Source organism: Porites lutea, chromosome 4 (genome assembly GCF_958299795.1).
Source record: "Porites lutea chromosome 4, jaPorLute2.1, whole genome shotgun sequence".
NCBI classification, from domain to species: Eukaryota; Metazoa; Cnidaria; class Anthozoa; order Scleractinia; family Poritidae; genus Porites; species Porites lutea.
Genome location: NC_133204.1, coordinates 734,664 through 760,265, shown reverse-complemented (window position 1 = coordinate 760,265; position 25,602 = coordinate 734,664). Strand labels below are relative to the sequence as shown.

Genomic DNA, 25,602 nt, shown 5'->3' with positions numbered 1-25,602 from the left:
CAGACGGCCAGGTAGCACAGCAAAAGGCTAAATAAAGTTGCTGGTATCACATGGAATAGTCCTGTATTTTCAATATCTAAAAAATAAGAATGCCTTCTCTTTCCAACGAGCAGAGAGCAGCGATAGCTATCGGAGTTCCAGTCATAGCATTATTGCTCTATCTCTGGTACAGGAAACGTCAAAGCTCACACTTTTCGGGGGAAGATGCAGATTATGCGAAAGGAACAGAAAGCGAAAGTGTTGCCTCCTCGAATCAAAAGACCATCGAAGTGAAAGTCCCTCGCTCGGCTGTCGGAGTAATTATTGGAAAGTCTGGCGCGAATATTAAAAAGATAGAGAAGGATAGCGGTGCTCGTGTAATTATGAAGGATGAAGAAGAAGGTAACGAGAAAGGAGAGAGGATTGTACTGATTCAAGGTGAACGTGAAAAGGCAAAACGTGCGGAAATATTGGTGAAGAAAATTATAGCGGAACAACCAGTCATAAGAACTGAAGAATTTTTCATACCTCAGCGTGCTTGTGGAAGAATAATTGGCAAAGGAGGACAAACAATACGAAACATGAGCTCAATTTCAGGTGGGGACATTTCCTGTCATTGTTGCCTTTGACAGTAGTCAATAACAAAAGTTAAGGTTTCACCTTTTGTGCTAATATATTTTATCCCTTTTTTTTCGTCCCAAGAGCGTTCAAGGTAAATTTTCTCCTTACGACATCAATATATAGTCAAGAGAAAGTTTTCAAGTATTAATTAAGTGTTAACTAAAGAGAAAATGTTTTGATCTTGGGCTATTGCATTTTATTCCCCACCCCCCCCCCCCCCGGTTGAGGAACCATGGAATTCGGAATTAGTCGAATTAGTTGATATACTATTTATTGTATAAGACTCCAAATAAAAATCATGTATGTATGTATCTATGGAATTCTTTGGAAGTGGAGCTTTTAGCCTGAAATTCATCCGATTGCTTCGAGTCGTTTTCTCCTCTCAACAATGTTTGAATCGACTGGCCGTTAATGCCATCCAGTGACGTCACTCACTACCAGAAAACCGGGTAGTGATTTTGATTGGTTGATTGTCTAAACATTTACATAATTATGTATAATTATGAAAAATTTTAGTGGGATTGTCGCTTGATATTCAGCGGATCGCATCCCTGGCATTCTTTCGTTTAGTTCAAACATTTCGATAAGCTTAATCTTTATCTTAAACAGCAAAATTGCCCTTGTATTCGAAACTGAAATGCTAAATTGAACTGTGAATGAAGAATCATTGCAGAGAGTCGGTAGGTTTTTCATTTAGAGCCACTTTGTAGTGTCGGCAGCGGGTGACTATGTTTACGCGAAGTTTTCTGAGATCAATGTTATAATTCGACCTTCTGGCTATTTTTACCATCAGGTGTAATGATTCTGTTAGCTTTTCTCTCTTTTCTCCTTGTTTTTTTTTCTTCGTTAAGGACCAAATAGCTTCTTTTCAATGAAAGCAAATCATTGTGTTTTTGAACTAAGTGTTCCGTGTGTGTGTTTATTTCATTGCGTAATTGCGACCGAGTTTGATTATAGAATTTAGTACAACCGTTCAGAGTTGTACTACATGCAGTTGATAGTTTGAAAGTTAAACATGAATTTTGATAAAAAAAATAATAAAGCAGTTCTGTATCATGCAAACATTTCCAAACGATATTTCTTGGTTTGCCACTTGAAAATCGTGTTTTACTTTTTGCATGAATTAAAGCAAAGGTCAAGGAGTAGTGACGTCACTGGACGGCATTAATGGCCGGTCGATTCAGATGTTACTGAGGGAGTAGTAACGACTCGAAGTAATCAGATGAAATTCAGGCTAGAGCTTTAATTTCCCCAAAATTCTTCAGGGGTACACCCATATTCTTAAGGGTTAGGACTCATAATTAGGCTGCCAGGAACGTCAGTTGACGACAGCAAAACACGCGGAAAGGACTAAACACAACTTCCGGTGCCCAATTTGCCGTGGCGCCATTGGTCAAACCATTTTGTTTAATTTGCGCTGGCTGTCTTCAACTGACGTTCCCGTTCTGTTGCTAAATCAGCCTATGATTTTATGGAAGTCTTCTGGGCTGAATGCAATTTTATTTAATCTTCAAGTGTAAGAAGAAAAGTTAGGTCATCAGCCAGGGAGGAGGGGAATGGATATTAAATGCAATAGCCCCTTTTATCAAATTTTCTTAACTAATTCTGTAGAAAATGTGTGGAGATCGAATCTTGAGAATTTGTCTGTGGATACTGGGGCTTAAAGGGTTAAGACAGCCACAGAATCCTTACATTTCTACTAAAGATATCAAAAATAGAAGCCCAGAAAAGGTTGGTAAAGGAGAAGCCAAGTCAGTTTGGTTACTTATAACTGGAAAATTGGCAATACATCTTCCATTACATGTGTAAATAGCCCATTGGTAGGAGGGGGGGGCTCCCATATGATGGAGATAGGGATACTCATCATCTCAGATGGAGGTATGATTATGGGCTTCTGTCAGGGTAGAAAACCACACTTGTAGATAGATCGTTCAACCCTTTCTCTGTTTGACAACTTTATTATTATTATCATTATTATGATTTTCTTTCTGGAGACATTCAGTGTACATCTAGAATGTGGAAGAGTTCAAACATATTTTACATTCTTAGGAACTTGTATTTTTACCATAGGGGCAAAGATAAAAATTGATAGAGATGGTGAGAACTTGTCAAGTACTTTACGCAAGTGTCTTATAACTGGAACGTCAGATCAAATTGCAAGTGCTAAGGGCCTTCTCGATGAAAAGATAGCAGAAGATAAGGAAATTTGGGCTCGTAGGGGAGATACAGGAATGCAGAGAAACAGACGTGCACCAAGAACATTGGAAACTGCTCTGGGTTAGTTCTGTGATATATTTACTACTTTTGTTATGATTTTTTATTTAATTATTTATTTATTCATTCAAGTATTATTTTCACTCAATGTGAACAAATGCACTAACCCATCTTATAAAATTGAAGGTAAAATTTATTTTATATGAAAGATCATTGCAGTTATAGACACAACTTTTGCAGTTGCTAAAAGAAAGCCTGAAAAAAATTCCGGCTTGTATGGGATTCGAAACCCTTGACTTCTGCCATACCGGTGCACACTCTACCAACTGAGCCAACAAGCCAACTGAGAGCAGGTCGTTGAATTGGTTCGTTATAAACTCATGAAAGGATGATTATGAAGTTATGAATATATGGAAATCACATGTAAGAACTGCGGGGTGAAGGATTATAGACACAACTTTTGCAGCTGTGAAAAGAAAGCCTCATTCAAAATTTATTTTGTTAGTGTGTCATGTATATCAACACCCGTATTAGGCCTGTTCATCAGCTATTTTTTTTACACAACACACGTTTACTAAATTGTTGTCATTTTCTTAATTTTATTATTCTTTCAGCTCCCTCAACAACAGGCACTGTACAATTTCCAAAGACAGAAGATTTTTATGGGGTTTTTGTGTCAGCTATCGACAGTCCTGGACATTTTTGGGTGCAGATTATAACAAAAGATTCTCCTGATTTGGACAAACTTACAAACGAATTGACACAACTTTATTCATCCTCTGAGGCACATGCGGTCATTAATGCTTTCAAGGTTTGCATGTTTTATAAAATACAACATTTGTTCTGATTGGTCAAAAACCTGGTGGTTATTGTACTGGGCTGAGTTGTTCAAAGCTGGGTTAAGATAACCCAGGGTTAGTTCGAAATTTGAATTCAGATATGAAAGCTTAAAAAGCAAATCCAGTTTAATTCTTTTTGTCAACAATTTGATGATTGGCTACTCTAAAAAGAATAGAGAAAATTTGTCCGAGAAAATGCTTTTGATGAAAAGAAAAAGAGACCTGGGTTAAAATTTAACCCTGGGTTAGCACTCGTCTGCCTTTGAGCAACTGGGCCCTGGTAAGTTCATCAAAACTATCTGACAGGTAAAACGACAGACAAGGCCTTGATAGGTTGGTGCTATTTTGTACAATGGCCCATTTTGAATTTGCTCAAATCCTCTTTATCAATGCAATGTACCTGGTGCACTAAGCACCTTTCATGTGAAAATTATTTGCATGTTATTGGTAACTTATTTTGATATGATAGAAAGAAGACTAGAACTTGCTTTGAAAAAGATGCTGAAGGTACAAATGTAGTTCAGAAATAGAGGATATTTCATGGCCGCATGGAGATACAAAATTTCTCTTCAAGTGTTGAAAAATATTTCATGAGTGAGCGCAGCAAACGAGTGAATTATTTTTTTCAACACAAGAAGAGAAATTTCGTATCTCCAAGCGACCATGTAATGTTCTTTTTATTATATAAACACAAATGAAAATGCCAAACCATTTTACTTAAGTAGTTTTTTGGTCTGAAAGGTGCAGTTTGTTATGAAGCCATAGCAGCGGTGATATTTTCACATGTGAAGATAACATGTTATTTTCAAGTGTGAAGATATCAAGTTTTCGCGCGAAAGCTCACTTGGTATTTCATTGGTGTTTATATAATAAATAGAAATAGCTTACAATTTCAAATAAGCATCTAGCCCATAATTAACTAAAATCGCATAATCCAGAAAATATAACAAACATAAATTCTATTTCAAAGTTGTTTTGCTTTGGAAATGTTGAGATTCAATTTTATCCTTGGTTTAAATTTTATTTTCCTTTGTTTCAAACTCATTATCATACATTACAATGAGCAAAAACAAAGGGAAATAAAATTTAAACCAAGGATAAAATTGAACCACACCAGAAACAACATGGAGAGCCTCAGCCCTCTTTAAGACTGTCACTTTTGGGACTAGTTCATCTGGGAATAACTCAAGGTGTCCATTTTAGGAAAGTGTCTGTTGAGATAGAGTCGGCTGTAAATCTTATTATACCAAATCTACTCTTAGTTTTTGAAGAAATCACATAGTTTGCCACTTAATTAACCTGATTAGCCAGACTATTGTACCAGTTTTGGCACTCTGTCCATTCTACATAAGTCAAATATTGTTTTGGTTTTTTAGGCAATTTTTTAACCCATGTGGGAGATCACAAGAAATGTTTGTCAAATTTTCCAAAAATAATGAATAATATTAAAATATATATATATAGATACGTATATCTACTTTATACTTAAAGTGGCTTTTGTTATCCTAGGTTGGAGATATTTGCTGTGCTCCATTTGACTTCGATACATCATGGTACAGAGCACGCATTGTGGAAATCAACAAAGATGGAACAGTAGAGTTGTATTATGTGGACTTTGGAGATTCTGGGCAAATTTCCAAGGAAAAATTAAGAGAACTGAGGTAAGGTTTTACGTTTTCATTGACAAGGAAAGGAATATTGGTATAGACTGAACACAAAAATAATAGACACTCTGAAAAAATGCTGCTGCATTTTTTCAGCAATAGTTTAATGCTTTTTAAAAGGAGTAACAGACAGGATGATGCAAACACTCCCATCTTTATTTCCTTTACAGTGGCCAAATGGTTTAATCATTAGATATGAGCATTCCAAGCAGTAACTACAACAAGTTTTGGTTGTCATGTAAAGAGGAAAAAACATGGCCATTAAAATTGCAGTAAAATTGCCCTGGTTATGTGACAAGCCACTGTACTGCTACTATTTTTGTTTGCAATTTTCAAAGTGAGATAAACATGCATGAAATATTACTTATGCCTTGGTTTCTCTATAATTTACCTCTTACTATCTGTCTGTCTAGGTATTAATCCTTGAGATGTCTCATCCACGTCAAAATTTGATCATTTTTTTATTATTATTTTGATTTTACTTTTCTTGTACAGTGTAATGTTGACCAACACTTTTGTCTGGCAACAATTTTTGTAATTTAAGCTCACCAAAATTTGATTTATAGAAAAAAACTGTAGTTCAACTTGGAGCACTGCATATATTGTCAGTTAGAGATGTAGTCAATTTTCATTGTTGATATTAAATTACATATACATCTGATGTGAATACTAGGAATACAAAGCATTGCATTGCCTTTGTTTATCTATCAGGAAGGAACACAGGGGGCTTCCATTTCAGGCTATTGAGTGCTATTTAGCTGGAGTAAAACCTTCAGGTAATTAAAGAATCCTTTCTGTTTACATTAGTTTTGATTTTAATAGGGTGTATTATTACATGTCACACACATGGCAGGCATCTCACAAGACAAATCTTGTGCACTGCTGTCAATCTGTGGTGGTGCTGCAACATCTGGTGTGGCTGTGGAGTGCATAAAGGCAGGCAGATTCTGGCAGGTCAGCACCTACATGTAACTGGCCTGGCTTGAGATGGGCAGTAGCTTACGAGTGAACAATAATGGCCTCTCCCACCATCAAAGGCTGTCTGCAGCATCCTCCTCTATGCCTATGGAGGTTGGACTTATAACCCGTATCTACAAGCCTCCCATGTTGTGTCGACACTGAAAATAATGACGCTGACCTCTGTAGGACACACACCTGGATAGTTGATATGGAGACCCTGAGTTGTCCAGTCATCAGAGTCCCCCTCTTGGCTGCACCAATGGGATCCAAAGAAGTGTGGAGCATGCCATTTGGCACCAGTTCAGCTGCAGGAGATGCCAAGGGCATCCATTGAACCACCAATCCACCTTAGGGGCTCCACTCTGGATTTCCGTAGGGTTTACTCCATAGCCTATTCCCTTTCCCATGACAACCTCACAATGTAGTGAGGGGCCCTTTGAAATCAGTGTTAGCCAAACTGCATTCTCATGTTAAACCAGCACATTCAACCTACTTCATTCAGGATTTCCTTTGTCTCTAATCCTAAACACTGTTGATCTTTTTTAGGTGAAGAATGGAGTGCAGAATCCACTGATGAATTTGAGCGGCTTAGTCACTGTGCTCAGTGGGTTTCATTGATGGCAAGAGTAGTGAACTACTGTGGTGAAATACCTTGTCTGGAATTGATTGACACTACTGGACAGACGGTAAGAAATAAATGAACATAAATAAGAAAATCCTTCCATGACCAAGAATTTACAGCAAAAAGCTGTTACATAGCAGTCAAACCTTTTGTTATATAAGGGGCCCCCGTTCGTCCGAGAAGGGACAAGGTTCCACTTTTTAATGAATTGAAACACTCGTCTTGTGATTGAGTTTTATCCCGTTTGTTATCCTTGTTCCTACACTTCTTGATTCCTTCTGCTCTACGGATTCGCTAAATCTGATTACATGTAATTCGTCACTAACGATTAAGCCTTATATTGGACAATGCCAATCATTGCAATCACTACACACTTTATTAAGGCCCGCCGACCACTAAATTCAGACTACAGTTATCTACTGCAACTGTTAGGACTGACCACTTAACAGAGGGTGAACGCTAAATACAGCTTCCATTGTATTGGATATTTAACTAATATCCAAAGGTGACGACATATATTCAAGCCAAAACAGGTGCCGTACGATGACACCTTGTATTATGATTACTTTTTTCGTTATAGTTTTTGTGTTAGTTATTACGTAGATGCAAATGTAGTATGGATAGAAGCAGAGAAATAATATTTCTGGTACTTTAAAAGCTGTACAAAGCTGACTGGTTAATGATATAAATCATGGGGTTTCAGGATGTGAACATCAACGAAGAATTGGTGAAAAGGCAGTTTGCAGTCCGCGATAGGTTGAGTCCAGCAAATAAACAAGAGCAAGGTACAGTGTACAACGATGATTGGAAGTGAATTGTTATTACTGCACAGACGCTTGGTCTTAATGAATATGATCTAGACCTCTTACACTAAACAGTATCAAAGAAAACATTTTTTAAAAACTAACTTTTTAAAATACTTACAGCAGAAAACTAACGGTATCATAAAAATTACGTGTAGTATTGAAATGGTTATTCATATAGACCATATGAATGGTCGCATTGTAGGATTTCATTCACTTAATAGCGCGCGAACAGAGCCCAGTACCAAAACATATGGTACACCCGTTAAGCTGGGAAAAGTTGCACTTGTTTCTGCGCAAGTTCCGTAAGCACAGTTACACAGGGTACCAAGGTGGTAAAGGGACAATTTAGAACTCCAGAAGCGGATTTTTAAGATCGTTTCAAAACTCTTAATCATACAGTACTTTGCGAACGTAACTTCAAGGCTGATTAAGGGACTAAAAAGTAAGCTTGCAGTGATGAAAGTTTATTTTCAGTAATTATATTCTAATTTTCGCGATTTGCTTAAAGTGCATTGACATTGTAGGGAGAGATAAGTGGGACTTACCATTCACCAAAATGCCAAAATGATAAAGTTCGTATCATGAACGTGAATACGGAAAAAAACGAGCAGCAGTTTATTATGGTATTGCTGAAGAGCTTTTGTTTGAATGGGTCTAAACGGGATTTTGTGCACTTCAGTTCTCCTCAATTGACTGAGGGAGTTCAAAAGACCGTGAACAACGACGACTGTGACGATCGCGGTCTATAATTTAGGCGTGATCATTGCTAAGTACTTCTAAATTACATCCGGTGTGATTTTTTTGTCTTCATCTTTCATTCTACTTTTTTAGTTTCAGAACCCACTGAGGAGGCCAAAGAGGCCAGCATGACACAACAAGAAACAGCTGAAGTAATCAAGCAAAACCAAGTTGAACTTCAGGAGAGCGCACCACCGATCACAAAACGTCAAGACTTCACTGAGGAGACAGAGACCCAAAAAGTGAACATTGACGATGTTCTCTTGGAAACGGCCAGTAAAGATGTAACTGATGCTCCCTCGTCAGAAGATGTTGCTGACGGTAATCCGAAGTTTCATGTTCCCGTAACTCCCGACATAGACTCGCCTGTTAAGGCCGCCGTAGTCAAGACCATTTCTCAAGATTACATCCCCAATCCTGTCAGCTCGGTACCTGATATGACTACTCCTGACGAAGGGGACCTTGCTTATGTGGGTGTTGTCGAACAGCAGGGCTTAATGTCCGTAAAACACAAGCAAGAAAAGAACGAAGTCGTTTTTCAAAGTGCTCTGAATGTACAGCCTAAAATGCCCAGCTTGGATCTTACGAACACCAGAAAGCAGAGCACAGAAGAGAAGTCGGGGGGATACCGCAGCAGTCTCAGTATTTCACCTTCATCTAGACGAACCATGGCAGCGTCATTCACTGGAAGCCGTCACGTGACAGAGAAGACCGAGACCTCTGTAAAGACCGTAACAAGCACTGTTCAGCGTCACGTGGTCTCCTCTAAACAGTCTTACGTCAGCACCGTCACAATTCCTGAACACAGTAATAATAGCAATGTTGTTGTGTCCGTGAAACCAAACGTTGCAAGACTTATGGACGAGCCTTTTTTTGATCAGGAAAATCACGCGTTTAGAGCTTCCAATGAAAGTACAACGTTTACCCAACACGCGGTGTCGTCTGAAGTACATCGAACTGTCACGCAAGCTAATGGAGGTGACACAAAAACTGATTTCTCTGCGTTACATCTTGAAGAGAAGATAACGTCTCGTCCATCTGCGAGTGATGACAAGCAAACTGTGACTTATAAAATAAACTTTCACGGTAGACCTGGAAAGGAACCGTACACAGTCATGAAATCGTACTCCTCTTCAGAACACGTTCCAAATACAGGTGACGCTAATGGAGAAATGTCGCCTTCAGGCTCTCTTTTGGAAATCTCCACTAACACTGTGATAGACGAGGAAGAAGAGTATGAGCAACAACAGGAACACATACCTCGTAACACCGAAAATCAACAACGTGGCAACCAGCCAATACCTGTTCGCTCAGAAAGCCCGGAACCAGACAGTGACACAGAGTCTTTTATGAGCGCCAAAGAAGATGTCACCTCTGATACTGATACTGCGGCTTACTTAACGGCAGGAGGCAGTACTGCCTCGCTGTACACAGACGCTGTTTCTCTTGTAGATAGCTCTGCAGAAGAGGCCAGCACCCCGGTAAATTCTGACACAGAGGTGGAAGATGGGAACGGGGAAACTGCGCTGTCTGACACTCCAGAATCTCCTGAAGAAAATGAAGACGATCGCAGTCGGTCAGACACGCTGAAAGGCTTAAGGGAACAAACTATCATCCTCGGAAGTGAGGTCACCTCCGAAGGCGAAATCGGTTACCGAGGAGATTCCGAAGAAGGACTTGCTTCAAGTGACGATCTACGAACAGCAGGCACTTGAGTGGCCTTGTACTCTGTTGCCGCCAACCTCCTGTGTTGGAAGGTCATAAAAAGGGATTAAATTGCTCGTTTCTCCTTTGCAGGTGTCTACCACATCAAAGCTTTATTTGGGATTATAATAATAGATAAGAAAATAAAACAAAATGGATTAGAACATTCTTTGGAAGAAATTCCACGTTTACAGGTTCACTTACACTGGTCGGAAAGTTCCCGGTAAAATTGTTCTGGCTTCCCAAGCAATATAATATTTGCTAACGATAATAACGCTCGTCATCTTACATTGCACGAATTCTTTTGGGAGGTAATCGAAAGGTTGTTAAACATGTTTCTTTAACCAGTCAGAAGAAACCCAAAAAAGTGTTCTACAATGATTTAGCGCTGTTAAGTATTATTGGAAACGACTTATTCACAGTATGCTTTTTTATGAGCCAACATTTGGATCTCAAATTTATCTAATCCTCCTAAGAGTGCATTTCAGTATTTTCTCTTCCTTGGATTCATCTTTGGATTCTTAGTGATAGAAAACAAGCGAATCATCACGCCGACAGTTTTTGTCTCATTTTACTCATTTTTACCCTCACTTGATCAGCCATTAAAATTTGTTCCAGAGTCAACATCTTTTGATAATTTCAAGGTGACCAACGGTTCCAAAATGAACCTTTGGTTGTGGATTCAATTTGTGCTTAAAAGTAATTCGAATTTTTTGATGCTGTTCGTCTGTGAAGAATTAAAGACCTTTGCAAAGTTGGACCCTAATAAAATTGCTTGACGTGATGTTTGTTATTTGATGTAATCCGCCTTGGTAACTTCCCACGTCTCCATGCCTACAGTGCAGCCTTTTTTCTGGTCGGTGCGCGAGTTCAATTGTTCTCTCGAGTAGTGTTGCTCACTCATATTAGGCGTATAAGGGGTTCTTTCGCCTTAAGCCCGCCCGCCCGCCCCATTGAGTGCGTTTTCAACCTCTCCTAATGTTTCTTTGCTTTCAAAATCAAAAATAACCCCTCGTAGGATATGCATAGCGCTCCCTCGCCCTAAAAGTAAACATGCATTGTAAGCAGCTTACTCCCGTACCTAATCTCGATCCAAAAAAGACCGAAGGCCTTGGGGTCGAGAATATAAGGACGCAGCGTGGCCGAACGGTTAGAGCGCTGGACCTAGTCCTGCTCTGAACGCTAGCACGATTTGTTCTCGGTAGTGCCGAGTTTGAATCCACGGCCACGCTTGTAAAAATAGCCAGGTGGTTTGCCCCCTACCAGTTTGGATTTTTAAATATGGTACTTTCCATTTAAATTATTTGTTTCATTATCCCTGAAAAGCCCCATAAGGGGAGAGGATGATTAAAGTATTATTATTATTATTCTCTCTTTTATCATAGTTTTTGCTGGTGTTCTTTTTGTGCATCAGCCTGGTGCAAACCATGCACCTAGAACGTCAGTCACTCAAGTCAATCATTCTGTTCATACACTGAGCACCTTTCTGAGGATTCGCGTAGATCCCAGCATGCAGATCTTTTGAATCTCTGTCATAGTAGCTCTCTCTGATACTTTCTTGATGTTTTCTACCATACCCTTCTTCACTGTACCAAGCGCACCAACAACCACAGGGATCACTACGATTTTCATGTGCCACATTCTCTGTATTTCTAGTTCTAGGTCTTTGTACTTGCTTTTTTTTTTCAGTTTCCTTCAGTGCGATGTTTCTATCTGATGGAACAGTCATATCAATAAGTTTGCCGGTGAAATTCACTGAATCTTTAACGATGATGTCTGGTCTGTTCGCTGTTATAGTTCTATCAGTATTGACTGGCATGTCCCACATGATGGTGATGTTGTTATCTTTATTGTGCGTCACGGTCTCTGGCTCGTGTTCGTACCATTTGTCTGTAATCTCTATATCATGATCTTTACATATGCTCCAATGGAGATATGCTGCAGCATTATTGTGCCTGGAGATGTACTCTGTTTTGGCTAATACCTCACATCCAGATACGATATGGTCCACTATCTCTATGTTGCGAGCACATTCTGCATTTGCTCTCCACTTGCTGGCCACGTATTACTTTCTGGTAGTTTCTGGTGTTTATTGCCTGGTGTTGAGCTGCTACAAGTGGTCCCTTTGTTTCTCCTTTCAAATTACTTGACAATCATTTGTTGGTGGTGACTGTGACTGCAGATTTATCTTCTCTGTTCTCGATCTATGGCATTGTTACTTCCCTTTTGAATTTAGTAGCATTCTTGGATATTGAATTTTTGGCTTTAGATCTTTCATGTTCAAGCACCTGCTTTGGATATTGCCCTTCTTTGTGCTTCAGATAGTGATCAAGCACTATTGCTGCTGTTTTGAATGCTGTTTCTACATCAATCAGGCCCCTACCTCCATCTTTTCTTGGGATGTACAGCCTTTCCACATCTGCTTTAGGATGTAACATCTTGTGCATGTTCAATGGTTTGCGTGTTTTTGTGTCAATCTTCTTCAGTTCTGAGATTTTCCAGTTAATGATGCCAAAGCTATATTGCACAACTGGGACTGCAAGACTATTCATAGCTTCTATTTTGTTTCTTCCATTGAGCTCAGTTCTTAGGATTAATCTTACTCTCCTATTATATTCTTTTCTTATCTTCTCTTTCATTTTGCTATGCTAGATACCATCACTTTCATCTACACCCAGGTATTTGTATACTCCTTCCTGGTCCAACTCTTGTATTTCTCTGTCATCATCTTTTACTATGTTTCCAGTTGAGGTCAGTTTACCTTTCTTGAAACTGGCTTTGGCACATTTCTCAAGTCCAAATTCCATACCAATATCATCACTGAATTGTTTCACTATTTTCACTATTTTCAGTTTTTTTATTATTATTATCATTATCATTATCATTATCATTATCATTATCATTATCATTATCATTATCATTATTATTATTATTACTATTATTATTATTCATTACCGTATTTTCTCGATAAAACGCCAATAATCTGTGGGCCAGGTAACGGGCATTAAAGAACATTAAAGGAAAACCATTCGGTGAACACCAGGTCCATGCAAGTAAAATAGGTTTGTAGGTTTACAAAAAAACGTGGGGTTTATCAGTTAAAGTTCCTTGTGTATATATAGCAATGATTTCAAATAAGTACAAGCAGGATGTGCTCAGGAAGCTGAAGAGGCTTCAAGAACAAGTTTTAATCCCCTTATCCAACATTTTAGTCAACATGTAACTCGTAGTTTCGTTTTTCAATTTTATGTTGGTTTTTTGTTTTGTGTAGAATTTTTTTAATTGCTTGGCAGGGTTAATTCCGTTGTACGTTTGTATTCTTGTTATGCGTTATATTTGTTTTAAACAGAATGCTTCTTTTGATAATAAAGCGATCACAAGTCCGTCATTATCATGCCCCAAGACCTGGCCGTGATACCGGCAATAAGAGGGAAGTTGGGAAGGCGGTGCTGTTCAGGCCTTTAAACTGACTTTCTTCTCAGCAACAACTTATACATCGTGTTCAAGAGTACTGAAAGGAATTATAAAGAATAAGCGAATATCCCGCAGCTTATAATGCTAGGGATACGGTTAACCCATGGCAAGGCAAGCGAACTTAGCTTCAATTTACAAACTCCGCTGTGTAAACCACGTCTGGGCTGGTCAAACCGGTGACTTGTTTGTTTATATACACATACACTGTGGGGAGCGAAAATGACTTGATATATATATATTTTTTCTTTTCTGGGGGTGTTTATCACCCCAACTACTGTGGTTTCTTAAAGATAACGCAGCCAAGAAGAAAACGACCCGCCTCATAAGACAGTTGTTCTTTCAATATCGTTAAATTCACGGGCAATGAATAATGCTCTATAAATAATCCTGTCCGCAAACGTAAGTCTTCTTTTTGGCAAAAGGGCCTCCCTCTCCATATAAATGATTGAATAAATAATTTGCTCTTGTTTTGCAACGAACACGTTTAAATTGTTTTCACCGTTAATCAACAAGAGACGTTGCTGCACGTGTAATTGACTATTAAAGGGCTGAAAGCAATAAATTGTCCAAACTCCTATGGTTTTTCCAGCTGGGGCAGCTAAAACATTATGCGTACAGTTTTTGCATGAAAGATCCATTCCAAGCTTATGCCTGGTTTTGAAATGGCTTTTTCCAGCTGCTTAAAACCTGTGCTACTATATCATTTTATAGCTCATCCCTTTTCTCAGCTTAAAAACTGAAAAAATGATGGAGAATTTCGCGGGACAGTCCCGGAACAAAGGAACCTTATCGAGAGGTGTCAGAGCAGATACCATTCCTGTCGCCTGTGTGTCAAGCTCGTTATTTCCTGTACAGCGTTGTTGCGGTTTGATGCTTGTTTGTTGATAGCTCCAACGGATGTTCAAATACATGTTTTACAGCACATCTCGAGGCCCGAAAGTTCAGTTTGACTTGACAGTACATCAGAGATATGATAAATCGTCATTTTATCACGTTTCTCGCTTTCTTGCTTACCATAGTCTCGGGTGAGTGTTTCTTTTTTATGAAATATTTCATCTTTGAAGAGCATTTAGGAAAAAGTGTGTCTTAGAAATTTTTTTTGAAAAATTCGTATTAAAGATCTCCGTTTTAATCAGCTGAGTAGGGAAAAAGTTCCACAATTGCGAATCGCTGATTCGCTAAATGATGCTTCAAAATTCTGATTTCTCAATGATTTAATGACAAAAATTATAGGTGAAGAAACTTTGTGTTTAGCGGAAAGTAAAGAAAGCAACAGCGGCGCCAAACAACGTCACTTACCTGAAAGTGCCTCTGTGTTTTTTGAAAACTTCAGCCCACTTAGTTCCAACTCGCTCTCTTTGTAAAATAAATCGGTGAACTCTCCTGGAGTTGAATCCCTAAAAAGCATATCCAAGTTCACAAAGAAATAGAAAAAAGTCTGTTTTTTACTTTCTCTTTAAAATGTGAAATTAGGAATTTTACGTTACTCCTAGTCCTGCAGAAACGTAAAAGAAATGTACCAAAAAATGTGATTCACGAGGAGGGTTGTTATTTGCTCATTTAACCATTGCTTTTTTGAACTTCTTATTCCCGTCGTCGCCATGACTTTCTAGTCCCTATTGCTGAACGGAGTGATTCATGATTTTAAAAATATTTTTAGCTTATAAAAGGTCCTATAAAAGAACTAAGAAGGTCGAGCGTTCGAAAAAAGTTAACGACTTCGGAGCAATAAGGAATCATCTCGTGTTATATGACCTCAAGTGTGCGAAAATTGCAAAACATGAAATCAATTCAATTCGCTTATTTCGCCATTCACAATACAGTACTTGTAAGGATACATTTAGCAGGAGATCTTAGCAAGTCCTAATGGGCATTTCTGAGAAGATCCCCAATGTAAAAAGAAAGTATACATATGCTATTTTCAAAATATGTGATGGCTAACATGAACATATAATATTAATTATAATAATCTCGGTTAATGAGTCTTAAGCATATTATTTTAAAGAGAATTTCTACAGATGACTGACTCATGATATTAGCGGCTGTTGCTCTGTCAAGGCTTGTCTCCGATCGTTTCCTTTTCCAAAATATTTCAGCTGATACAATCATACTCACTATCGCTTTAATAAGTAGGGGCTATAACTATTTCATAGTTAAAAAGCCGGTTCTTAAGTTATGTAGTACGTTACTATAATTTCCTGTGTTGTAAAGAAGAAGGGCCAGTGATCAGGTGACAGTTGGACTTGTACTCCTTAACATGGACAATTCGGTTGGGACTAGACAGCAACTAAAATCCACCTCAGGAAAGATTCATGTTAGCCACAACCGTGCACTAGAGTTTGCTTTTAAGCAGACAGTGAGGATGTCTGCCGCGGCCTGGGAGGCGAATGTATAGAACCAAGCAAAAAACATTCATTTAAGGTGGCTCCGTGATTAAAACAAGAGCATTTAGCTGTGACAAATTTTCCGTCATAACTTTTTCGATTTTAACGCGATGGCTGCGAAACTTTGCAAAGAACAACAGATATCATTCGGCAATAGTATGAAATATTCCGATTTCATTGATGGTAAATAGTTCTTGAGAAATTAGCGCTTAAAAGGACCCTACTGTTCAAAGAAAATCGCGTCTAGTAAAATATTTTGCTGATATTTTTTACTGAAATTTCTGGTATCGGCTTTAATTGATATAATAAATATGCCAGAGGAATTTCAGAAAAATCGTTGGAGCAGAAGTCCGTAACTAAAAAAGTCGCTCAAAATTCAGCTGTGATTTCAAAGATAAATTACTATCAGGAAGAAGGAGACACTAGTTTCAATTTTCGGGACAAGTAAATTCAATGTTTGCTAATTCTGAAAACAGAAGCCGATTGCCTATCGTGCTATTCTTTAAAAGGTACTTTTCAGTTTTAGAAGCACTATAAATTGTTCCAAACCTTGCTCTGACGTCGAATGGCTTGCCGGTTCCTCGACGTTTTTAAAATATCCCTTGGCAGTTTTGGTTCAAACTCTTGCTACAAAAACATTTTGATGTATTGCAATGCATCCTCATCAACGGCTTTTCCTGCTGTACGTTGTTTCCAATTCAGGAAAAAGGTATTGGGATTGTAAGCTACCTTGTATCGAAGCTCAGATAGAACTGTCCAGCAACTTTGTTTATGACAAGAAAATGAGCACGAGCGGCAGCTCTGTGAGGAATTCGCGCCTCAGCCAGGAGGGACGGATGAGCGACTTTTAGTTGTACGGACTTCTGCTCCAACGATTTTTCTGAAATTCCTCTGGCATATTTATTATATCAATTAAAGCTGATACCAGAAATTTCAGTAAAAAATATCAGCAAGTTTTTTTACCAGACGCGATTTTCTTTGAACAGTAGGGTCCTTTTAAGCGCTAATTTCTCAAGAACTATTTACCATCAATGAAATCGGAATATTTCGTACTATTGCCGAATGATATCTGTTGTTCTTTGCAAAGTTTCGCAGCCATCGCGTTAAAAACGAAAAAGTTATGACGAAAACTTTGTCACAGCAAAATGCTCTAGTATTAATTACGGAGCGACCGTTAAGTAGCACAAAAACGATTTTTCCTGAAACGCCTACAACAGATAATCGCCGGGTGCTAAAATCGTAACAGGAGTTTTGTCTCCTTTATTGGCTCATCACTGTACAGTTAATATCAGATTGTGCATTTGGTCTTTGGCGGTATACATGGGCAGGAAACGTACTGCAAGCTCTTCTGAGCTTTTCAGAGGAGATCTCTCAGTTGATAAAATTACTAACACACGGTGGGGCTTAAACAACATATTAAGTTCTAGCTCCCTTAAAAAGGTAGAAATATTTTGGTGGAGTTTCAGTCACAGTCTTACTGTGTGTACCCGGTATTATTTCCTCTCAGCAGTGCATAGTCTTACCAGGTGTCCTGCCAAAGGACTCCTCAGATCCTACTACTGCCCTCGATCGTATGACTCCCCGGATCAGACACGATGTTGTTCTTGGTATGGTGCTCCTTCTTGCTGCCTTTCAGGAGGTTTGTCTTGCAGTGAGCAGCAGGGCGGCCATGTCCGTGATTATTGCCCAGGTCCATATGATGACAAGGATAATCAAGTGTGTTGTATCAAAAACGATAAGGCAAAATGCTGCCGAGTATTTCTAAGGTAAATTCCATTGATACCACTCAAGACCATAATTAAATTATGATTACAACACTACTTAGTTGTTAAATGAGTTACAAATGGTAGACAATTGCGACAAAATTTATTGTTTCCATGAACAGAAACGAAATATCCGTTCCAATATTTCAAAGGTGTCTGTTGGTGAAGAGACAAGCTGTTAAATTATTCTCATTTTTATATTACCAAGTTCCACCAACAACGATACTTACGGCTCATTCCACATACAGCCCACAATCCTTTGTTGCGCTCTGACGAAGGATGAGGGCCTAAAAAGATCGAATCTCTTTCTTTTGAAGTTAAGTCGGGAAACCGCCTTTTAGAAAATTAATTTCGTAAAGGTGGAGGATATTCACATACACTGTTCTGTATCTCGCTTTTCAGGTTTTTTTCCAATAGAAGAAGAAAACCAGCGAAGAAATTGTCTCTCTAAAATTTCTAAAAGGCTCTTGGTCAAGTCTATTTGATCAGCACAGTTTGATCTCATTTTGTTGCCATTCATGACAGCAAAAATTATTTTATCCATTCTATTTTTCGTTTCTTTTTCTTTTTATAGTAATGAAGCTAAAGCTGGAATAATCTCTGCTGTATCAATCCTACTTACTCTTGCGATGGCCATTTACTTATGCTGCTGCTGGTCCAAATGTCCGCTGGCTCAACGCAGAAAGAGGCGGCAAATGCAAACGGCTGATACATCTTACGCTGGGTCACAAATACATCTACCACAATCATCCCAAGGAGACGACAAGAATGCCGATGGACTACTTTAGAAAATACCATAACATACCATAATGCTCTTTGTTTGTCACCCCAAAATTTTGCATAAGTATTGCCTTCAGTTTCTCTTGGGAGTTAAAATGGCCCCAAGAGAAACTGAACATATGGCTCATGCAAAATTTGGGGGTGACAAACAAAGAGCATTATGGTATGATATGGTATTTTCTGGAGTGATCAATTGAATTTTCCTCCAACAAGATACTTTATGTCAATTTCATTTAAGCTACAACTGTCATTGTCAAGAGCGTAGCCCAAGGCTAATGTGTGTATACTGTATAAAACTCGTGTATAGCAACAAGAACAGAAACCCTGCTTAGTCACCTACACCAATCACAATCTATAGTTTTAATTTTATATTTGTACATACTTTCAGTTTTATCTTCGTTTTCTTTTAGCCCCCGAAGAAGGTTTGTCTTTCAAACCGAAATATTGGGCAAATTTGTTTCAATATATTTTTTGGTTTTATTCCTTGGTTTAATTTACTCCTTCATCGCCTTGCCGTGAGGATCAGTTTGCCATTTTGTATTTTATACAAGTTGCTATTATACTGATCCAGGTCCACAACTGGAAGATCCAGCACCACTCAACGGTTTGTCGCTGTGAACTTGCCAATATTTTATATTTTGTTAACAGAAACCCTCATTGATACTGAAACAAGTAAGGTAAAAGAGGCAATCTACACAGTAATGTCACCATAGCAGCATCAATAGAGACAGTAGACTGATTGAGATTTTAGCAACATGATGTTTTGTATCAGAAAATATAAGCTAACATACAGCAGCCTATCAGTACCACTGAGTTCTAAAGCGGAACACTGAGGGAACCATAATTTTTATTACACAAACGACTGATGCCAGTTAACTAACCGCCAACAATGCTTCGGATATAAAAGAAAATAATTATATGAAATTTCATATATTTATCTGGGGGAGAAAGTTCTATGTATGTAGTTGTGTAAATCTCTCTCGGTTGTGTACATAGTTGTGAAAATCTCTTGCTTGTTCAATATTATGCGAAAAACGATAAACAAGAAGCCTTCTTATCAAATTTTTGTATGCGCAACAGGAAAACTATGACAACGAAATAAGCTTTATAATTCTTCAGTGAGATTGTACTTGATGGCTTATTGGGAGAGACAAGTAGGTCAAACAGTCCAGTTTCCATGGTGAAAGTAACTTAAGTATAATGTTTTAACAAACGTAGTAGCATAGTACTGGGTATGCTTATGCATAATGAAAAAATCTTATGGGTAAAAATTCACGAATAATAAGCATTGAGAATAAAAAATGTCGTTTCCTGTTACAAGGCCAGATTTTATTTTGGTGGATTCCTTGTTCTTTTAAGCAAGAACTGACTTTTCGTCAGATTGTCTCTCTTTTCGAATTCCAATGCTAGAGTAGCAAGAGTCTGTGGAGAAAGTAAATAAGCTTTCCTAAGAACCCATCCTTCGACAGATTCGCTGTAAGGAAAGTCAAGAATACACTGATGCAGATAATCCAGCTCTTGTTGTGACAAGATCATCAACGGTGTCGATGATTCAAGGACATTTACAGTACTCTGCATAAATGGTAATTGTTTTGCCGGGATGAACAACTTCAGGAAGATCGCTGATACATAAAACAAAAAATAAAGGCCCTGATATAGAGCCCTGAGGGACTCCAACTGAGACATCTGACCAAGAAGAAGACACTTCATCTAGCACCACTCTCTGACGACGATTACTTAATTTTCATACCAATGTGGTAGTGAGCCAAAAACTCCAAAGTTTCACAGCTTCTACGGTAAAACTAAATGATTCATTCCATCAAGGGCTTGGAAAAGTCCAAAAAGGCCATATCGACTCGTCTTCCTTCGTCAAGAGCAGCTGCCCATTGATGATTGGAAACAATTGAATCTGACAAGATCGACCTTTAACAAAACCATGTTGCCATTCAGTTAACTAAGGTGAGATATGATCATGATCAGGGGCACCCAACGACAATTTTCGGAAAATATCTGTTCGGAAGACGATTTGAGATCTAGAATTTTCGAAACATTTGTTGTAAAATTTCTTGCTTGCCTGCCTCTCCTAGGATTTTCGAACATCTAAAAACTACTATAATTGCCCATTTTTAACGGATGTTTACCCTTAAAAGGTCGCCTAGAATTTTCAGGAGCCTTTTTTCTGGCTGAAATTTTCGAAGGTAAGATCCAACAAAACTTACGTATACAATAAAGATGATATGAACTGCGGAAAAAAGCAAAAATCTCTAAACAATTTCACATAACGTCTGCCTCCAAGAAGACCTAAGGTACTACACTTTAATTAATACAGGCAGAAATCGTGAAGGTGCTGGCCTTGGCTACTCACTTCGCCCTCGACAAGGAGGATCTTATCATCAGAGTCGCCCTGTATGTACCATCTGAAGGGAAACGAAGCGTTGGCGGGCAGAAACTTTTGTTCTGCAGTACATCTCAAGGGTCATTGCGGGAGGCTCCATAGCACCGACGGAGCGGGAAATACGACAGGCTCCCGAAGACTGCTACTACTGGAGTCATCTGGTTGCCGCCTGCCGAAACAATGCGGATTGACCCGCAGACGAGCTTACATATGAGGAGTAACGGAGTAAACCCCCCACCCCCCCCCCCCCCGAGGTTAGGATAGGAACTGTCAATCTTTGTCTCAGATAAGGGACCGGTCATTATTTATCACCTGGGGGGGGGGTCGGAGGATTTTGGGGGGGATCACTTGATTTTTAGGAGAACAGAGGGGGGGATCAGTCGTAACTGAGAGCCCAAAAGGGGGGGATCACTGAAAATTTTGGAAGGATTTTTGGAAGGCTGGAATGGGAGAAGTACCGTCGATTCGAAGATCTCTCTGAAGACGAAATCAAAGCCATGTCTCTCCATTCCTACGAACAGTACGAAAAAGAGCGTATGGAAAAAAATGCTTGGCACGTTTGCAAGCAGGTCGCCGAAAGGATAGACGACGCCCCTGTCCTAAAGGATTACATCAGTAGTAGAGTGAGTGAGTCTCCCGGAGAGTTATTCTTTTTTAATGCTTCTGAGTTAAATACGTACCGAAATGCTTCAGAAAACAGTAAGGCCGAAATACCCGGTGCGGCATATCTTAGTAAAATAGAGAGTTTTATTGAGGACCACTACGTCTGAGGAGAGCTCTTTTTTGAATTTTGTCGGGATGCCTGCAATAAACAAAGCGATGCAAGCTCCACACTCTGTTCCTGGTGTACCAACAACAGATGGGTGGGACCAGTAACAGAAAGAATCCCTCAGCCTGTGCCAGACAAGCAAAATCCCGGGCACTTTATGGATGTGTACGAAACGCCGACAACAGGACAAAAGCATGTCATTGAATACCTAGGCCATCTAAATGATATGAACATCAAGAAGGATATTAGAACAAGAGAGGCAAAGGAGAAAAAAAGGTTAGAAGAGGAACTAACATACAAGGACTACCAGTGGGGCATACTTATTGAGAATGGCAAAGTTGAAAAGCTGAAGGTGAGACAGCTCGATCTGTACCTTAAGGAACATGGCCTGACCACTGTTGGTATAAAGCTGGACAAGATAAAGGCAATTCGCTACCATTACTATCGACAGAGAAGTCCAGGCAACGGGAATGAGTTGTCCAGCAGTGAGGAAGAGAGTGAAGAATCAGATACGGAGTTAGATGATGACGAGGATAGCGAAGATGATCTTGTCATTGCTGATCTCGATGAACAGTCAACTGTTCGTATGCCAGTTTTAACTTTTGTACCAGATGACCAAATAGCTGAAGTTACTGCACAAGCAAACACTGGATGAAAAAAAAAAGGAAAACAAAAAGAAAACAAACAAAACAACGAACAAAAAAAAATTATAAAAATGTGAGCAAAGCTACAAAGGCTGATCTATTACACTATAGATGAAAATAAAAAAGGAGACAGGAACAGTGGCCGATCCTAGCCCTTCCAGATGGCCGAATTGTCGCTAAATATGACCTGCTGATAGGGACTTGGCGGACTGCTATTTGGCACTCTAAAAAAACTAACTTTGCAGTTTCAAGCACTGATTGCAGTTTCAAGCACTTTGCAGTTTTAAGCAAGATTGCTTGTATGTCAACTGAATTCAGATGTCTGGATCCAGACTAGAAAAAGACACGGATCAAGAGACACTTTTAAAAAAAGACTGCGCGATAACGGCTTTATTATGCTGTAAGTACATCATAGTTAGAAATACTACCTGTATATGAACGTTTAAAACACTAAATATACACGTCGAAAGGTGAATATGGGTACAAAGACATGGGGGGGGGATCACGAAAGTTATATATAGTTATGAGGGGGGATCACTTCAATAAAATAACATTTAAAGGGGGGATCGGCTAAATTTCATCGTGTTTAGCCCAAAATCCTCCGACCCCCCCCCCCCCTCCCCCCCCAGGCGATAAATAATGACCGGTCCCTAAAAACAAAACTTGTGCTTGAACTTGAGATTTTGAGGACCCCTCAACCATCGGCGTGAGAAGTTACTGCAGGTACCATTCCCATCACCCTCTATGCACCAGTGCACGGCACTAATTAGTAGGATCTGAGCTGGCTTATTATTAGTTGTTGCTGTTGTTGTTTGTTGATGATAGCTCCTTCGGGTTTTCAAATATTTTTACAGCACTTTCTAACGCCAGAGAGCATGAAAGATATGGGAAAGCATCATTTTATCATAGCCACTGTCTTGCTTTCCCTGGTCTCTGGTAAGTTTTAATTTTAATCAAATCTTGTTCTAGTTTGAAGACCTTTTATTAAAAAAACTCAAGGATATCTTTGAGTTTATTTTGGCAAAGTCAAATAACAAGATCTCTGTGAATAGTTGAATAGGAAAATAACAAAAAAAGGTGTAATTGCAAAACTTTGTATGTAGTGTAATTTTTTGTGAGCTCGTTATTGGGTTTTGCAGGCATACTGTTCGGCTTTGGGCAACATGGATTCTTTAATTTTTCCCCCAAGTTTTGATAAGGACTAGTTAATGAATATCCATCGACACTGCTAGAAAGAGCGCCGTAATATTTATTTAGTAATATTGCCAAGTTTGAAAGTGATACGTCTGAAGGGAGCGAAGATATAGTCTTCGCAAAGTTTAAAATTTCTTGACTTTGTGGACCTTCATTTGTTTTCAACAAATCACTGTCAGTCAAACTTGGCAGCTTAACTGACTTCAAGGCATTCTTTTCAGCGCTGTCGACGGATTTCCACTAACTAGTCCATAACAAAAGTTGAAGAAAGACGATGGAAAAGCGCGTAAAGGTGTATTATGAAAGAAGGTCGAAGGTCAGAAGATAAAACGTGCTTTTTAACAGGCAAATACGAAATGTTTTTAAAACAGATGACTGACTCATGATATTACCAGCGGCTGCTGTGTGAAGGCTTGTCTCTGATCGGGATCTGTTCCAATTCAGCAGATATATACACAGTATCGCCAAAATTGTGAAACAAATATAGGCAGAGGATATTTCATATACGGCGATCCGGTGACGGAAAATTGAGGTAATCCGTGGTTTCCTGTAGAGTTATGAACTTAGACTGTCGTTTTTGCTGACCTGGTGAAAAAACTAACGCCGCAAACAAGCAATATTTGTCCGGGGCTAACCACTCCAGTTAAGTTTGAGTGAAATTTAGCGAAGACCAGCCCGGCAACCACTTGAATCTGTCTCAGTGAATGCAGTCTGTAACTTATAGACCGCCTCCAAGTTAGCACAACCGCTGCCTTTCAAATGACATCTGCAAACGGTACTTGGAATTTAATTTACTAACTCTAAACGGGCTGAACAACAACCGTTTCGTGAACAAATTCTGTGGGACGTTACAGATCCCACACACTGTTTTTGACTGTTCGTATAAGGAGCCGGGGTAGGGGAAGTTGTTACGTCGAAAACTGTAGCAATATAATTATGACGCGAAATGTTACAACTTTTGACACAAACGTAACTTTAAATCTAACTGTAACAACTTGAGAATGAAATGAAGGGAAAAATGAGAAGAAATAGTTTTCCCTGAACCCATATTGTATGGTGATATTTGCTTTTAATCAATAATATTTGCCTCGGAGTGGGCCTCTTGTCAATTCTAAACGGCTTACGCTCCTAACTAGTTTTATATTCAAATTTGCGGCCGAAGAGTGAATCGTAACAATTTTGAATTACTAAAAGGTTGGTACATTTCGTGTTAAAAAGTTGATGCTTTTTGCGTTAAAAGTTGTTACATTTTGGGTTAACTGTTACATCGTTCGGCGTAAACAGACGTTTATGATTGTGAGCGTATAAAGAGTATTGACCCAAGTAAGAAAAACTGATATAATGAATTATCGGAGGTGGCATTAAAACAATTTCTCGCTAAACGTGTACAACATTTAACGGTCTTTATCGTAGTTTACAAGTTACAAATATCTGAATCGTTTACTTATAGCGAGGGGGGAATTATCGTCTCAATAATTACTGGGCCCTGGAAAACCGAAAAAAATTAAATTGGTTAAATTTCAGTCACAGTCTTACTATTTGTACCCGGTATTATTTCCTCTCAGCAGTGCATAGTCTTACCAGGTGTCCTGCCAAAGGACTCCTCCGATCCTACTACTGCCCTCGATCGTATGACTCTCCAGATCAGACGCTATGTTGTTCTTGGTATGGTGCTCCTTCTTGCTGCCTTCCAGGAGGTTTGTCTTGCAGTGAACAGCAGGGCGGCCATGTCCGTGATTATTGCCCGGGTCCATATGATGACAAGGATAATCGTGTGTGTTGTATCATTAACAATAAGGCAAAGTGCTGCCAGGTACACCTAAGGTATAGCCGAGGATTCTTGATCTTCATACTAACAAAGAGTATTCGTATAGTTAAATTATCCTTGCGATATAATTGCCTTTTTTGTGTGATTTGCAAATAAATAATGTTAATTAGAATAACAAATTAAAAGATTTCGTGTTCGCAAGAAAAAAAGTGTTTTTCTTTAATCGTGTATTAAAGACTAATGTCTTTTTGTCAATAGACATAATTGTTGTTTTACATGCATGT

General features: G+C 38.9%; 1 protein-coding gene, 1 long non-coding RNA gene and 1 pseudogene across 2 annotated transcripts; all 3 read left to right on the top strand.

The window, feature by feature from the left end:
* The first annotated feature begins 17 nt into the window (after positions 1 to 17).
* LOC140935116 (uncharacterized) lies at positions 18 to 10,945 on the top strand. Its single transcript, XM_073384649.1, has 8 exons — positions 18 to 576; positions 2,671 to 2,877; positions 3,429 to 3,625; positions 5,163 to 5,314; positions 6,029 to 6,093; positions 6,824 to 6,963; positions 7,603 to 7,684; positions 8,537 to 10,945. The coding sequence occupies exons 1-8, from the start codon at positions 90 to 92 to the stop codon at positions 10,156 to 10,158; spliced, it is 2,952 nt and encodes a 983-aa protein (XP_073240750.1). The 5' UTR covers positions 18 to 89; the 3' UTR covers positions 10,159 to 10,945.
* Positions 10,946 to 14,523: 3,578 nt separating this feature from the next.
* Positions 14,524 to 19,835, top strand: LOC140933999 (uncharacterized). Its single transcript, XR_012165102.1, has 3 exons — positions 14,524 to 14,646; positions 17,513 to 17,771; positions 18,343 to 19,835. It is a non-coding gene; the product is annotated as an uncharacterized lncRNA (long non-coding RNA).
* A 1,550-nt stretch (positions 19,836 to 21,385) lies between these two features.
* Positions 21,386 to 22,954, top strand: LOC140935138 (uncharacterized; annotated as a pseudogene).
* The last annotated feature ends 2,648 nt before the right edge of the window (positions 22,955 to 25,602 follow it).

Coding starts and splice junctions, on each gene's coding strand:
- LOC140935116 (XM_073384649.1), top strand. CDS start 90: ATGCCTTCTCTTTCCAACGAGCAGAGAGCAGCGATAGCTATCGGAGTT. Junction 3,626..5,162: donor CGGTCATTAATGCTTTCAAG/GTTTGCATGTTT, acceptor TTGTTATCCTAG/GTTGGAGATATTTGCTGTGC. Junction 6,094..6,823: donor AGCTGGAGTAAAACCTTCAG/GTAATTAAAGAA, acceptor GATCTTTTTTAG/GTGAAGAATGGAGTGCAGAA.